Source organism: Sorghum bicolor, chromosome 2, assembly GCF_000003195.3.
Source record: "Sorghum bicolor cultivar BTx623 chromosome 2, Sorghum_bicolor_NCBIv3, whole genome shotgun sequence".
NCBI lineage: Eukaryota > Viridiplantae > Streptophyta > Magnoliopsida > Poales > Poaceae > Sorghum > Sorghum bicolor.
Window position 1 is genome coordinate 445,635 of NC_012871.2, and position 16,923 is coordinate 462,557.

The following is a 16,923-nucleotide window of genomic DNA, read 5'->3' on the forward strand; positions in this document are numbered from 1 at the left end:
CCATCTTCCATGCTGCCCGTTGGAGCACAGCCACTACAGTAGCAGCTGGCAGCAGCCAGAGTGCTTCGATCACTTTGCAGCGCGCAACACACTGCTGCCTGGCTTCGAGCTAGCTAGATGGCCGCGGCAGCAGCGGCGACCACCGCCACCACCAGGACTGCACCTCGTCCCATGGTGGCCGTAGCAGTGCTAATAGTCGTCCTGTGTGCTACATCAGTTGCCGGGCAGGGGCAGCTCCAGCTCCAGGTCGGCTACTACAACAAGACGTGCCCGGCGGCGGAGCAGATCGTGCGCAACGAGACGACGGCCGCCATCCAGGCCTCGCCGGACCTCGCCGCCGCGCTCCTCAGGCTGCACTACCACGACTGCTTCGTCCAGGTACACCGTTGGCGTGGCATTGGGTACTACTGCTGGTCTGCTGTCATCATATATATATGCATCTCTTGCATGCGCTCATCACTGTGATCTGTGACTGCATCGATCTTTCAGGGGTGCGACGCGTCCGTGCTGCTGGACTCGACGCCCAACAACACGGCGGAGAAGGATTCGCTGCCCAACGGCAGCCTCCGCGGCTTCGACGTCGTGGCGCGGGTCAAGGACCAGCTGGAGACGGCGTGCCCGGGCACCGTCTCCTGCGCGGACATCCTGGCGCTCATGGCGCGCGACGCCGTCTCGCTGGCCAAGGGCCCTACCTGGCCCGTCGCGCTGGGCCGCCGCGACGGCCGCACCTCCAGCGCCGCCAGCTGCGGGGAGCTCCCGCCGCTGCACGGCGACATCGGGCTCATGGTGCAGGCGTTCGCCGCCAAGGGCCTCGACGTCAAGGACCTCGCCGTGCTGTCGGGGGCGCACACGCTGGGGAAGGCGCACTGCTCGTCCTACGCCGACCGCCTCTACGCCTCCGCCAGCTGCGCCACGCCCGACCCGGCACTCGACGCGCGCTACGCCGCCAGGCTGCGGATGCGCTGCCCCAGCGCTGGCGACGGCAACAACGCTACGGCGGCGTCGGAGCTCGACCCCGGCAGCTGCACCACCTTCGACACCAGCTACTACCGCCACGTCGCGCGGAGGCGCGGCCTGCTCCGCTCCGACGCCTCGCTGCTGGACCACCGCTTCACCAGGGCCTACGTGCTGCAGGTCGCCTCCGGCAGGATCGACGGCCACTACTTCCACGATTTCACCGTCTCCATGGCCAAGATGGCGGCCATCGGTGTGCTCACCGGCGACCAGGGCGAGATCAGGAGAAAGTGCAACGTCGTCAACTGAACATCAATCTATTCTTTTCCTAGTAATCCATAATCCTCTAGCTCTTCTGTTTATTACTATCCTAGTAGTAATAGTAGCCGCCTATAGCTATATCGATGATATGATCCCTGCCTGTCATGATGAACTAGCAATTGCATTATTGTTTGTATTTTACTGATCGATGATATGATGAACTAGCTAGCTAGGAGATATATACACATTTTATTTTGTTTCTCTTTTGGGTACTATTAGTATCGATCGTCTCTCATGGGAGCTAGCCAGTTTTCACATAGTTGCTATTCGATCAATTTTGTTTGATGCGTTATATATATACTGGCCATGACCATTCAGTACCGTACCTGGGATTTGATGCATGAGTTCTATAGTTGCTATTTGATTGCATTTCAAGTTAGCTAGAGCCGTTTGGCTTGGTGTTTCTTAATGAAATCGTGCCTGCCACGTTCTCGAATCTCGAGAGAAGGTCCTCCTCGCTTGCATTGGGTTTTATATTAAAATCTTTCTTCAAGATTACTCATTCGTCCCTGCAAACCTATGTGGCTGGCAGAGCTTTAGCTTCTCTACAAATGGTGAAATCAGAATCAGAATAGACTAGCATATCGCAGTGTTCAGGGAGGCTTAAGCTTATTTCATATCTTTGTGGTTCTCGACTAAGGGCCTGTTTGGCATGACTCTTTTCCGACTCCGACTCTAGCTTCTCCAAAAAACCTTTGTCAAACGTTTTTCTGGAGAAATTATGGTTTCTTCAAAACGGCTCTAACTCCTCTAGAGGAATCCTGCCGAATAGACCCTAAGGCGCTGCCATGGTGAATTGTAAAAAAGAATTCTCTCTTTCTTAATACAAAGACGTGCAAATATTTTTTTAAAAAAGAAAAGACTATATTTTCAGTGGCTTCGAATTCTAGATCAAAATAGCTCTAGGTTCACCATTTTTTTAGGGATAATTGGCTGTGTGACATGTAGAATGGTGGCCATTTGCCAGCGGACACTAAGAAAAATTAGATTGCTCAAAGACACTCTGTTTCTTGTCAAATTTGTTGGCGGACACTACGTCTAATCAAATATTATTACAAAATAGATATAAAATCATATAAGTGCTAGAAAATTATACTATAAATTTTATTACACTCTACATGATGAGAACTATAGTGTAAAAATATTGTTTAGTATTTTTAGTATCTTACTAATATACTAACTAATTAACCATAGTTATCTTTGTCTATTTATGAAGAGGGGCAAAATGGTCACTTCAGTGCAAAACAATATTTTTACACTATAGTTCTCATCATGTAGAGTGTAAATAAATTTATAGTATAATTTTCTAGCACTTATATGATTTAATATTTATTTTGTAATAATGTTTGATTAGACGTAGTGTCCGCCAGCAAATTTGATAAGAAACAGAGTGTCTTTGAGCAATCTAATTTTTCCTAGTGTCCCCTGACAAATGGCCACCATTCTGCATGTCCCACAGTCAATTCTTCCTTTTTTTTTTTATTGGTTTCACAGGTTGTTTTCGCATGTTAGTGTTTGATAGGGCTTTTTCCAATAAACCACGGAAGCTTTTGTACCAGAATTTGTTCTGTAATTAATAAACCACAGTAGGGAATAAAAAAACGCTCCTGTTTTTGATAAAAGAAATGCCAAATCTCTTTTTTTTTGTTGCCAAGGTACATCTCAAAATACATCTTGCACCAATCTCGCCGTAAACGAGGATTCTCGGTATCAAAACTCGAGGGAATTCCAATTTGGGAAGAAAGAGCAAACAAGCATACATCTGATGGTGAGGGTCGGGAGCTGGTGGTTTTTTATACCACCATCCGGCCCATGGGCCACCATACGACCAGCCCAATAACAACCTTGCTTTTATCTGACTTCAACGGAAAAAACCTATTTTTCCTCTTTCTACTTTTGCGAAAAGGCAGTTTTTTTTGTCTGAACTCCAAAATCGAGCAAAATATCTTTCTTAACTTTAAAAACCATATGTTTTACCTTGCTGGCCCGGTTATAAGCGGTTTTGAAGACGGTTTTGTCCTTTTTATTTATTTTGATTGAATCTTTGAAAAAACATAGTAAATCATAGAAAATCATAAAATAGAAAATCTAATTTTGTTGGACTCTACATGAGTAGAGTAGTTCTACACAATGAACATATATATATGGTATGCTTCAGCACAAAGTTTTTGTTGTATAACTTAGCTATACATAATTTAGGGTTTATGCTTGTTAAATCTAATTAAATCTATAACTAAGTTATACATTATCCAATGAGTATAAAATTTTTACTACAGTTTAAGGATTCAATAATTAGGCCACTGTAGAAATTTTACCATAATTGAACCATAAAAATTGCAGCTATGAATTATTCTAATTAATTACAGAAAAGAATAGATCAAAATCTACAGCAAAAACTTTATACCAAAGCATACCATATTATATGTTCACTATGTAGGTGTACTCATGTGAAGTCCAACAAAATTGGTTTTTCTATTTTATAATTTTCTTTGATTTACTATGATTTTTAAAGATTCAACCAAAATATAAAAAAAGAATTAAACTGCCTTTAAAACCGCTTATAACCAGGCCAAAGAGGTAAAACACAGTCTCAAAAATTGAGGAAGGTGGTTTACCCAATTTTAAAGTTTAAGGAGGAAAATAGACTTTCGCAAAAGTTAAAGGAGGAAAAGTAGACTTTTTTGAACTTAATCTACGTCATGTTGCTTCCTCTTCGGTCACTTGTTGTGGTATTTGTGTTCCTAATCTAAAAAAGCTACAACTTGTTGTAGTATTCATGACAAACGCCAATCCAAGAATGCCAATTTGATGCTGCAGCTGCTAGCGCTCCTCTTTGTTGGCACCAGACACAAGCACTGTGTTCAGTTTCTCATGGAATACAAAGTAAAAAATAAAAATACCAACTATTTTGAAACGATGAAATGTAAAATGCCAATTTTTTTATGGATGTTTAGTTCTATCCAAAATGCCAAAATTTCCAAGGTCCAAAATCCATGAAGTTGCACGTTTGGTCTTTTTTTGGGCTATTGAGGTCAAAATCTAGATCGTAAAATGACAACCATTTTACCAAAATTTTTTGAATGATATTTAGTTCCATTTTGCAAAATGGTAGGCCAAAACCCAAAACTTTTTGGCCTAAATGAGGATCTAAACATGCCCTAAAAGGGGAACAAGATGTCAGAGCGAGAAAGAGAGTAAGAGACGGAGATTATTGTCCATTTGTGCTGATGATATATTCTCTTTGATATATATAGTAGGAGTGCACGTATGTATGTAGTCAAGTATATATGACACACATCATTGTTAGCGGAAAAGAGAGGAAGACTGAAGCTGATCCACTTAATTTCATACCGAATAAAATAACCTACTTCAATTGGAGTATGATGCATTATCAATTGGCAAGATTTTTTTTCCTTTTTGGCGGCGGATGAAGATGTCCGCGACTCGGATTACTGCAGCAGGGATATATATATCCATGATTCAGAATGCACAGCCATATATAATTAATGGCCACTGAAATGTACATACATATACTTCCTCTATATAGGATTTAGAAGTTGTTTAGGACAACGGCATAGTCTTCAAAACATAACTTTGATCTCTTATTTTTATAAAAATATTTAGCAAAAAATAATATATGTATATTTTTATAAAAGTATTTTTCAAGACAAATCTATTCATATAATTTTTACATTTACAAACTCAACAATTTAAAAGTTATTGATGATTTATTTCAAATGTTTAACTTAAACTTTGTCCAAAATAACTTTAGGGAGTATAATAATAGCCCAATGCAAGCGACCTGTCTCACTCTCACCCACCCTCCTAATACTGTATATGCCATGTATATATATGCACTATAGTCTTTGAATTTTATGCATCGGCAAATGCTCACTGATATTCAACATAATACTATTATGTTCTTGTTGGCACTATATTAGGTAGCTAATATACAACCTTATCTCCAGACAATTTTTCTATGAATTTAATTGAGAGGCGTTGACATTCTCTGGCCCCTTCATATATATCGTATCGATCGTGTAGTACAAACGCAGCAGCAGCTAGCGCAAGTACGTACTGTATATACTCGTGTCTTGTTGTACTTGTTCTTGGCGAGCAGCTGTATATGAATTTATATGTGTGTTTCTGTCAACGACGTACTCGTCTCTGTTCGATTACGATGACATGCGTGATGTACATGCAGTACGCATGTAGTATGTACTCAGAGGTACACTAGCAGCTATATATACATGTAGATCTGTAGTGTATACTTCTACTACTAGCCAGCTATCTTATCTAAAGCCAAGAACTCAAGACACGATCGATATGATGGCCAGCGTCACCGCAGCAGCAAGAGCAGCGGCGGCGGTGCTGCTCCTGGTTGTGGCGGCGCCGTCGGCGGACGCCCACTTGGCGATGGGCGCGTACAACAAGACGTGCCCGCAGGCGGAGGACGTGGTGTTGAAGGAGATGACGTCCATGGTGGCCAAGTCGCCGGACGTGGCGGGCGCCGTGCTCCGGCTCTTCTCCGTGGACTGCTTCGTGGGCGGCTGCGAGGGCTCCATCCTGCTCGACTCCACACCCGGCAACACCGCCGAGAAGGACGCGCCGCTGAACCAGGGAGTCCGCGGCTACGAGGTGGTGGACGCCATCAAGGCCAAGCTCGACGCCGCTTGCCCCGCCGTCGTCTCCTGCGCCGACACGCTCGCCCTCGCCGCGCGTGACTCCGTCAGGCTGGTAATAATTAACGTAACTCATCATCCAAGCATCATATGCTTCATGATAGATAGATAGATAGATAGATAGATAGATACTAGATACTATCAGTAAGAAAGAATTACTAGTACATACTGTGAAAATAGAGAGTTATTATTTGTTTCTCTGACGGCGACGACGACGACGACGATGCATATATGGGCAGACGAAAGGCCCGTTCATCCCGCTCCCGACTGGCCGGAGGGACGGCAACAGGTCGGTGGCCGCCGACGTGGCCCTGAACTCGCCGCCGCCGGGCGCCAACATCACCGACATCATCGCCCTGTTTGCTACAAAGTTCAACCTCACCGCCAAGGACGTCGCTGTCCTCTCCGGTATATATGTATCATTGTTGCCTGCTCGGCCATCATCGTGCATAAGAAGGAATTGAATGCTAATAAATCCTTGACGTACGGTTTTCAGGCGCACACACAATCGGGAAGGCGAGGTGCTCGACGGTGTCGCCGCGGCTTTACAACTTCGGCGGGCAGAACGGCGCGTCGGACCCCACGCTGGACGCCAACTACACGGCCACCCTCCGCGGGCAGTGCAAGCCCGGCGACAACGCCACCCTCGTCTACCTCGACCCTCCCACGCCGACGACCTTCGACACCGACTACTACGCCCTCGTCGCCGGCAACAAGGGCCTCCTTTCCACCGACGCCGCCCTCCTCCTCGACGCCACCACCAGCGCCTACGTCGCGCGCCAGGCCAACGCCACCGCCACCGCGGCCGCGGCGAGCGAGTTCTTCGCCGACTTCGCAACGTCCTTCGTCGCCATGAGCAAGCTCGGCGTGCTCACGCACCACAACGGCGAGATCAGGCAGGTCTGCTCCAAGGTCAACCCGCCGTCGCCGTCCAGCAGTACCAGCACCGCTGCTGCCCAGCTGACCGCTACCGGTGGGTTGGCAGTGGCACTACTCGCTCTCGCTGTGGCTCTCGTGCTCTAACTCTGACACGGACTCTGCAGTCTGCATGACCCCTGCATATACGACAGCCAGCGCATTGTGGTTGCTAGCTGCCTGTTTATTATGATTTGTTTCAATTGGTGATCTAATTACTTCTGATTTGTGTTTGCCTTACTTGATGTGTTGGTTTGCAAGATTTCTCCTTTGTGAATTGCATTGGCCAACAAGTCCAGTTTGTATTATGAATCCTCAAATAAAATGAACAGGCACCGCATTGGCCAACAAAAAGCTCTGACTCACCAAGAAATAAACTACAAACTAAAAAAATATGTTGAAAACAGCCTTTTCGATTTTTTCATGTGCGAAGAAGCTATAAATTTATTACAAAACCTTTAGCAAAAAGACGAGAGCTGAAGCTAAAAGTCAGAAAGGCCTCTTTTGAGTTGGCCACGTCATTCATTTGGCCTGTACTGAGACTAGAAACTATTCCAGCTAATCAATCTTAATACACATAAGTGTATCATTCAAGTAGGAATGTTCGAGGGAAACCGTTCAAACAAGCCCAAAAGCTCAAAAACTATAGTTCAAACAAACCCAAAAGCTAAATGGAACAATGTGTAGTGCATAATTTCTCAAATGCTTTAAATAATCAATAAAGTATATTGTTAGTTTTCCACTTTATATCTGATTTTACCGTAATCAACAATTTGAGGTGACAAAGTAATAAAACAGTCGAAGTAAAAAAAATCCATACCCGTATGCACGCTCCGACAAATAGGAAAAACATCTTCCACTACAATAAAAACACCTTCGCATGCATGGAAGCCATATGAGGTGCCCAAGAACAGTCGTTGAGCATTACCTAAATGTAAAACCCAGCTCTAAACCAGCCAAGCAATGCCTACGTCATTTCGATGACCATAAGCAACCTTGCCATATCCATTAACGAAGGCAACCTTGCCATCTTCATAAGCAGTTTGGAAATTTGAACCTCATATGGAAATGTAAGAGCATCTCTAACAGTTATGCAATTGGAATTTACCATTTGTTGGAATTTGCCAAGTCCCTAAATGTTTTGCCAAATGAAAAATAAGTCCATCTCCAAGTATTTGGCATATTTGACTTGGCATTTCCCAAAATAGTGGACCCAACTATTTTTGTCCGGGATCTTTTTTTGGTTGGCGTGCTTCGCGCGAGATTTTTCCTCTGCGCGGGAATTTCCGTCGCCCGTCGCCGCCAGTCCACGAAGTCGCAAGTCACCGCCGTAATCTCTGATTTTTCCTATGCGCAGGAATCCTGATTTGTATTTATATGGAAGCACCATGATGATTTAGTTTATTTTGTTATCATTGTTCTTTATAGTGTGTAATGAATTATAAAGAACAATTTTGATTCTTATTTGTGTAATACTTTTACAAGTACCTCTGTCTCCTCTGTCATTTTCTGAAGACGCCACCTGCTCCTCCAATCAGTAAAATGATCAGGCAATAATCAGTACTACACACAGCACCTGGTCGGCCACACCTGGTCCTCCAATCAGTACACACAGGCAGCAGCATCTTCACCTCACATCGACAACAGTAGCCGGCCAATGATGAACAAAGGAAATGGTATTTGCCGGACGTCGCAGCTAGCAGGACAAAGGACTCCACGAAACTCGAGATATCAAAATTGCCAAGTCATTGTGCTTATGCAAAAATGCCAAGTTTGGTATATCAAATGCCAAGTTTGACAAAATGCATAAGTCAAATGCATAACTGTTTGAGAGCAATTTTAAAGGTTTTTAGCAAATTTCTAGAATGCATAGTCTAATTGCATAACTGTTGGAGATGCTCTAAGGGGTGGAAAATGTTTCCCTGTCGCCGTTCTTCATTGCCCCGTCACTAGTTGGTTTCTTCTTTGACTCGAGCCGACCTCTTTGACAAGCATCCCCACCCCCTCATCCTTCTCCCTCTAGTGAGCTTCTAATTAACCATATCCACATCCCTTTCATATTCTCAATAAAAACTGACGCAAAAAAATCCATGCAATTACAAAACATAAAGGTCTTAATCCTAACAAAAGATATCTTTATCAACATCTAAAATTTTGAGTTCAATGAAAAAAATGACTCCATAATATCAAATCATTCTAATATCTTTTCATTTTTTATTTTATATGAATTTTAATGTTTTGTTGTGTAAAAATATTGTGAAAATTAAGGAGTCAAATAATGTGAATAACTTCACTCAGTTTATAAAAAATCAATTAATTTAATGAAAACCATTATTATACCATTTGCTTTTTGTCATCTAATATAAATAAAACATGATAGAAAGCTATATATATTTTGTAAAATCTATCTCCATTCTACGATCTGATTCTTTTGTTTTTAAGAATTACACGGTACTACAATGCAGACTCTCAACCCTATAAACACATATACACAAATTCTATCTCTATGAGCACCTCCAGAAGACTAGGCTGGTACATTATGAGATTCACAAAGTCACCCTAGACACTTTAGACATTGCTTACTACAAAGCATTTCTGCAATAAAGTTCCTGCCTAGGATCCCCATGTAACTACTCCCTCCGTCCCTGAAAGAATCAATTCCTAGGATCCGTGCCAGTCAAACTTTTTAAAGTTTGACTAACTTTATGGAAAAGAGTAACAACATCTATAATATAAAATACACATTATATGAAAATATATTTTATGATGAATCTAATAATACTAATTTGATACTATAAATCTTAGCATTTTTTTCTAAAAATTTGGTCAAAGTTTAAAAAGTTTGACTTAGGACAACTCTAGAAATTGATTCTTTCAGGGACGGAGGGAGTAGTATCTTGCTTGCAGTGCAAAGGCAGCTGGTAGTGCTATAAATAGACCTAGCTGTGGCCAAATATGATGAGCCAATTCAATCTTGGCTGCTGCCTAGCTCAGCCGTCATTCCAGATATACTCCTCCTTAAGCCAGTCATAAACAACAATCAATAGCCAGGAACAATCCCCAATTGCAATTCCCCATCAGTCAAGAGCCGATCAAGATCGGGCCGCCGCAAGAGCAAGAGCAATGGCAGCAGCAAGACCACTGCTGGGTCTTGCAGCGGCGGCCGCGGAGGCGGCCGTGCTCCTCCTCCTCCTAATCGGTGCGATAGCGGTGCCGGCGGCAGAGTGCCAGGTGCTGGTGATGGGCGCGTACAACGAGACTTGCCCGCAGGCGGAGGACGTGGTGTTGAAGGAGATGACGGCCATGGTGGCCAAGTCGCCGGACCTGGCGGCCGCCGTGCTCCGGCTCTTCTCCCTCGACTGCTTCGTGGGCGGCTGCGAGGGCTCCATCCTGCTCGACTCCACCCCGGCCTGGCAACACCGCCGAGAAGGACGCGCCGCTGAACCGGGGCGTCCGTGGGTACGAGGTGGTGGACGCCATCAAGGCCAAGCTCGACGCCGCCTGCCCCGGCGTCGTCTCCTGCGCCGACACGCTCGCGCTCGCCGCGCGAGACTCCATCAGGCTGGTGCGTGCATCACTACAAGAGCTAGCATTTATATTTTTATTTACAACAAAAAAAAAAACAATGCCATGGTGATGGATTTGCTGTTGATGAAACATGTACATGCATTGTCTTGTGGATGGACAGACGAAAGGGCCATTCATCCCGCTCCCAACCGGCCGGAGGGATGGCAACCGGTCGGTGGCCGCCGACGTGGCCCTGTTCTCGCCGGCACCAGACGCCAACATCACCGACATCATCAACCTGTTCGCTATTAGGTTCAACCTCACTGCCAAGGACGTCGCCGTCCTCTCTGGTATGCTCGTCGTTGCTTCATCATCATATTTTCCCATTTGTTGTTCTGTTGAAGAAATAGGTAATTTTATCATTGTTTGATTGATTTTTCGGTTTGACTGATTTTATCATTGTTTGGTCTGTTTCCATAAATTAAAGAGGAGTCTTTTTTGTGGTAGCTTGAGGTGACCCATCTTTTGTACAACGTCCATCAGAGCATTAATTCTCTGTGACTAATAATGCAACATATAGGCTGCTCTCCTGTCATCTGCAATTCTCTCTCAAGTCAAGTGTTAGCTTTGAAAACAGACCATTTTAGGTTATTCACAAATTGGTTGCTTTAATTTCTTTTTTGCAAAATTGCCACTTGCCTTAAGAAACCATGTTGAGTGCATATACCAAGGAAAAAAAAATAAAAGTTGTAGTCTCTCCATTCTATGGGCCATGTACTCTACTTTTCTTGGGCTGCTGGCCACTCTCAGGCTAGGCCCTCTATTTGAGAGCTCGATGGGCTAAATAGTAGGCCCACTATCATCAGTACTATTTCTATTTGCATCATGTGATGGATGTGTGTCACTTCACTCTTTTTTTTTCCAGGCGCGGTGCTCGACGGTGTCGCCGCGGCTGTACGGCTTCGGCGGCGACAAGGGCGCGTCGGACCCGGCGCTGGACGGCAACTACACGGCGACCCTGCGCGAGCAGTGCAAGCCCGGCGACAACGCCACGCTCGTCGACCTGGACCCCACCACCCCGGCCACCTTCGACGCCGACTACTACGCGCTCGTCGCCGGCAACAGGGGCCTCCTGTCCACCGACGCCGCGCTGCTCCGGTACCCTGCCACCCGCGACTACGTCGAGCGCCAGGCCAAAGCCGCCTCGCCGGACGAGTTCTTCGCCGACTTCGCCGAGGCCTTCGTCGCCATGAGCAGGCTCGACGTGCTCACGCACCACAAGGGCGAGAGAGATCAGGAAGGTCTGCTCCAAGGTCAACCCGCCGTCAGAGTCAGACAGCCCGCCGGTGGTGGTGCCGTCCCCGTCGTCCAGCGCCGGCGACGCTGCCGCTAGAAGCTACCAGCTGGCCGCCGCCACCGTCACCGGCGGGTTATTGGCCCTCGCTCTGGCTGTGGCTCTGGTGCTCTGACTATCGGACACTGACAGACTAGTCCAGCTCTGACTCTTTGTGATTTTTTGCTTCGATTAGAGGTTGTCTTTTCACCTGATTTCTGCTTGCCACACTTGGGCCCTGTTTAGTTCTCCATCCAAAATTTTTTTTATCCACCCTATCGAATTTTTGGACACATGCATGGAACATTAAATATAAAAAAAATAAACTAATTACACAATTTGGTTGAAAATCGCGAGACGAATCTTTTAAACCTAGTTACTCCATAATTAGCATTAAGTGCTACAGTAACCCATATGTGCTAATAATAGATTAATTATGCTTAATAGATTTGTCTTGCAGTTTTCTGATGAGATATGTAATTTGTTTTTTTATTAGTTTCTAAAAACTCCTTCCGACATTCTTCCAACACATCCGATGTGACACCAAAAAAATTTTCATCTCCAATTTAAACAGGACCTTGGTTATGTTCGTGGGCTTGCATGGTATTGCTTTGCGAGTACAAGTAGATTTCTCTCGTGCATTTGGGCAAAATTGTGCTCGCATAGCATAGAGGGCAGAGGCCTACAGTGGGCTGGCTAATTTAGACATCCAGTCTGATAGCTAGGAACTAGGATGGAGCTGGCCTACCACACTGACCAGTGACAAGCAAATTTGCGTTGATGGCCCCATTGGCTGTTCAGTTCACAAACTAGTACAAGGACATGAATCTTAAGCGTCATTTTTTTTTCTGGATGGAAGGAGTTCATGCTATTCAAGTGCAAATAAGGACTTGGCATTCCAACAAGTTCTTCCGTCTATTAAGTTTGCAAAGGGAAAACACTTTTAGGACCTTTGATCTTCTAGGTGCTCTAGTGTTTCCTCCCACCTTAATCTTCTCTCGCCACATGACCCTTCTTCTTCCTGCTACTTCTTGTTGTGCCACCCCAATCTTAATCTTTTATATCAGAAATTTTAAACTTTTAGAGCAAATTAATTTGTTCTTTTTAATTATTATCTCCCATATATGTTATTTGAAATCCAACTTCGAACCAAATCTAACAAGCCAAGCTAAGAGCAACTCCACCGAACTGGCTACGAACATTTTTTTGATAAGTCAATGGGAGAGAGGGGGGGGGGTGTTTGAGAGTCCCCCACCCGATTGATTAATTGATAGTGGCTCTCAACTACCCATATAAGTTTACAAAAAACTAAAAATAAGTACCTTTTCCAATAACAAGCAATTAAGGAGGTTGAGCAAAAAAAATACATGTTCCACTAGATCCTCTTTCTCTAGTCTTTTCAATACCTTAAAATTATCCCCCTCTATGTTAGAAAGGGAAAACAACACTGGATTTTCTCAATCCTCTTTCTCCCTTTCTCTCTCACTGATGTTTGGGCCTATACTATTGACCTAGGTAAGCATGCAAGCGTCATGCCGCCACCACCTCTTTATCACGCCCCACGCTAAGGCCTAAGGGCCAGCCCTGTTGTGTGTACCCCCCCATACTGCCATGCCACGCTCCAAGCGTCATGCCGCCACCACCTCTTTATCACGCACCACGACTCTATATCAGGCAGGTCGTTGTGCATGCCACAACAAAGAGCGACCGAGGACCAAGAGGCATCTTACATTGGGTAGGCGAGCCCTCCACCACCACACTTCAGGCAAGCGAGCAAGCATGCCGCCACCGCAACTGTGGCACCACATGCCCCGCGCTGGGCAGGCCATAACCATTTTTTATAAAACAGGAGGAATTTCCTCCTACCGAACTTATTAAAATAAATTTGAAAGTAAAGGTGGCCATAGTCGTGGCACCACGTGTTGGGCAAGAGAGTCCTGCCCCAGGTAGGCCTATGGCATTTGGAGAAGAGGAAGCAACGGGAGAAGGGAGAATGGGACGAAGGGAAATTTTTTTTTACATGTAACATGTAGGTCTCATGGATTAAGGGGTTGAAGCTTTCTCAATCCGCTGGAGCAAGTGTGGCACCTATACTCTCCAATTAAGTTCTCAATCCCCTAAATAGATTTTAAGAAAAGGGGACCGGTGAAGTTGCTGTGAGACAAAAAAAAAAGCAACTAATTTTGATTTTAAAATCTGTTCAATTTTGAAATAACCACCGACATTTTCTAAGTGCCAGGTGCGAGGGATACAACCCACAGCATTTCCCTTTGAAGAAACCGTGTTTGCTCATTCAGCAACAAGTGAAGCCTGATGGAGATGAACAATTGTTTTGCCAGGCACGCAGCCACGCAGACAGACATACCAAAGTCAAATGCTACTAGCTAGTTTCATAAAAAAAGAAGTCAAATACTACTATACTAGACCTGTAGCAGCTGAACAAGATGCATGCAGGGTCCTCTCTCCTCTGTGCCCCGGCCCATTCATCAAGGGCCTCGTCAGCTGAAAGATTATATTGGAAGCCGATCCAAATGTGTAGCAGCAGTGCATATTGTAAGTCTGAAACAAAAGACACTGCACTGCACGCACGCAAAAGGAACACGCAATTCAATCCTTTGTCCTGCGGGCAAGAATAAAGTGAGAACATGCATAGGAAGAAGAATTGTCGTCGAGAATAACAAGCGAGATTTAATCATTGGCAATAATTCGTGTGGCCACTACTGTGTTTAGTAATACCCCTCACAATTACAAGTCCTAAGTCCTAACGCATTTGCATATTGGTTCATCCCCTCCGATCCACCATCCATATCCAGGCTACAGCTACGGGCGGGTCTCGTCTTCTCATCTGTCGCCGTTTGTTGGGCACATGGCAATGGCAGGCACGTCGTCGACGGTGGTGCCAGTGCCAGTGCCAGTGGTGGTGGTGGTGGTCATGTCATGCCGACCATGAACTGCGCACATCTCCAGGTCAACTCGCGCGCGGCTGCCACCGCGGACGAATCAACATTCTTCTTCTTGATTTTGATTCCCCAGCCCTGTTCGATCTCTCGCACGTCCATCTCCACGTTTCTTTATTTCTTGTAAACAAATCAACATCGCCCTTCCAATCCTTCTTGTTATTTCATGGATAATTAGCCTAGCCTATAAATACACACATCATAGTCATCATCATCACCGTCACCATCCAAGAAAGAAGCAAGCAGCAGCCCACTTCTCGATCACCACGACGCCCGCCATGGCCTCCTCCAGCCTGTCGTCGTCGTTCCGGAGGCTGGTGGTGCTCCAGCTCGCGGCAGCGGCGGCGGCGACCCTGATCCTAACCCTGGGCGGCGTCGCGCAGGCGCAGCTGCAGTACGACTACTACAACTCGACGTGCCCAGGCGTGGAGGACCTGGTGCGCAACGCCCTGCTGGCCAAGTTCGCCGACGACATGACGCTCCCAGCGAGCCTCCTCCGGCTGCACTTCCACGACTGCTTCGCCGCCGGGTGCGACGCCACCATCATGCTCAGGTCGCGCAACGGCACGGCGCAGCGCGACGCGGACCCGAACGCGACGGTGCGCGGGTACGAGGCCATCGAGGAGGTGAAGGCCACGGTGGAGGAGCAGTGCCCGCTCACGGTGTCCTGCGCCGACATCATGGCCATGGCGGCCCGCGACGCCGTGAACTACACCAAGGGACCGGCGTACCAGGTGGAGACGGGGCGGCGCGACGGCAACGTCTCCCGGAAGGAGGACGCGGTGCGGTCCCTTCCCCCCGCCGACGGCAACGTCACCGTGCTCACGCAGTACTTCGCCGCCCAGAACCTGAGCATGAAGGACATGACCGTGCTGTCGGCGGCGCACACCATCGGCGTCGCGCACTGCTCGTCCTTCTCGCAGCGGCTGTACAACTACACCGGCGCCGGCGACCAGGACCCGTCGCTGGACACGGAGTACGCCAACAATCTCACGGCGGTGTGCGGGCCGTCGAGAATGGTCAGCGTGCAGCCGCTGGACCCGGTGTCGCTCAACACCTTCGACACGGGCTACTTCCAGTCCGTGTACAGCCACCGGGCGCTGCTCGCCTCCGACGCCGCGCTGCTCAATGACAGCTTCACGGCGCCCTACGTCACGCTCATGGCCACCAACGACTCCTACGCCCCGACCTTCTTCCACGACTTCAGCGTCTCCATGGTCAAGATGGGAAGGATCGCCGTGCGCACCGGCAACGACGGCGAGATCAGGGCCACATGCGCCATCTACGTCGACTGACGACCACCGTCGCTAGCTTGTTGCATCCATGGCATGCTCATCTCTCAGATTTTCATTCCATTCTCTACTCCTACCTAGCTTCTTCTTTCTTTTTTCATTTTAAGTTCGTCCTTGCACTCGATCTCATGTCGATCAGTCCTTACATGCATGGCATACATTTTGATGAAACATCGAATTGGCTCGATGGTTCATTGCTTGTTATTTGTGGTAAAGCAAAACAATTTGTAATTAACTTAATTATTACATGATGATGACTCTTGTTCTCAACTTTATTTATTCCCCACCATCACTGGGCTTCCCTTTCTTTTTAAAAACGTTCCCTATATATGGTTGGGCTGCTGGGCCTTTTTACATTAAAAACTCTGATCGACAGCACTCTCCAGGGGAATGCAGAAAAGCTCGCTCTCTATATCACTGGGGAATTCCATTCAAATGATGATATTGGGCTTGCTTGTTCTAGGCCCAACTGGAGTCCATGTGGAATTGTGCAAGAGATACCAGCTTGCTCTTGAACCCAAGGTCAAGCTTGGTACCGTGGTTAAGGATCTTCAAACAGCTTCCTAATTCCCCTACCTCATTTTTTTATTGACAAATTTTGCTTTAGTCACTCAAATTGTGCCGCTTCCCAGAAAGGATATACCAAACAGGGCCTTTAGTGATTCTATGGATAAATGGATATAGAGCTAAACAAAAACTAGAACCGTTAAGATTTTTTATTAAAAGGAAATATAACTATTTTTTATAAAGGAAGTTTTTATTAAAACCTCGGAAGCAATACATCGAGTTGATACAGAGCCAAAGAGAACAACTACCGGCCTCTGCCTAAGACGAGGCACACAACCAAAGAAAGAGAAGAAACCTGGTACAATCTAGTGCCTATCAATTCATAAACTAAACCGTCACCTATGTGCCTAGGAGAAAAAATCCTTAGCCACCTGCGTCAACTATTGTGATACTAC

The 16,923-nt window shown here is 46.1% G+C and overlaps 3 protein-coding genes and 1 pseudogene across 3 annotated transcripts; all 4 read left to right on the forward strand.

Annotated features, from left to right (window-relative positions):
• LOC8054498 (peroxidase 1) lies at positions 1-1,567 on the forward strand. The gene is made up of 2 exons (XM_002459158.2): positions 1-378; positions 490-1,567. Exons 1-2 carry the CDS (start codon positions 118-120, stop codon positions 1,261-1,263), a joined length of 1,035 nt encoding a protein of 344 aa, XP_002459203.1. The 5' UTR covers positions 1-117; the 3' UTR covers positions 1,264-1,567.
• On the forward strand, positions 5,353-7,220 carry LOC8081584 (peroxidase 1). The gene is made up of 3 exons (XM_021454545.1): positions 5,353-6,012; positions 6,197-6,365; positions 6,454-7,220. Exons 1-3 carry the CDS (start codon positions 5,602-5,604, stop codon positions 6,978-6,980), a joined length of 1,107 nt encoding a protein of 368 aa, XP_021310220.1. The 5' UTR covers positions 5,353-5,601; the 3' UTR covers positions 6,981-7,220.
• LOC8081585 lies at positions 9,890-11,942 on the forward strand (annotated as a pseudogene).
• LOC8081586 (peroxidase 3) lies at positions 14,465-16,236 on the forward strand. The gene has a single exon (XM_002459161.2). The coding sequence runs from the start codon at positions 14,948-14,950 to the stop codon at positions 15,962-15,964; it is 1,017 nt and encodes a 338-aa protein (XP_002459206.1). The 5' UTR covers positions 14,465-14,947; the 3' UTR covers positions 15,965-16,236.

Coding starts and splice junctions, on each gene's coding strand:
- LOC8054498 (XM_002459158.2), top strand. CDS start 118: ATGGCCGCGGCAGCAGCGGCGACCACCGCCACCACCAGGACTGCACCT. Junction 379..489: donor ACCACGACTGCTTCGTCCAG/GTACACCGTTGG, acceptor TCGATCTTTCAG/GGGTGCGACGCGTCCGTGCT.
- LOC8081584 (XM_021454545.1), top strand. CDS start 5,602: ATGATGGCCAGCGTCACCGCAGCAGCAAGAGCAGCGGCGGCGGTGCTG. Junction 6,013..6,196: donor CGCGTGACTCCGTCAGGCTG/GTAATAATTAAC, acceptor ATATATGGGCAG/ACGAAAGGCCCGTTCATCCC. Junction 6,366..6,453: donor GGACGTCGCTGTCCTCTCCG/GTATATATGTAT, acceptor TACGGTTTTCAG/GCGCACACACAATCGGGAAG.
- LOC8081586 (XM_002459161.2), top strand. CDS start 14,948: ATGGCCTCCTCCAGCCTGTCGTCGTCGTTCCGGAGGCTGGTGGTGCTC.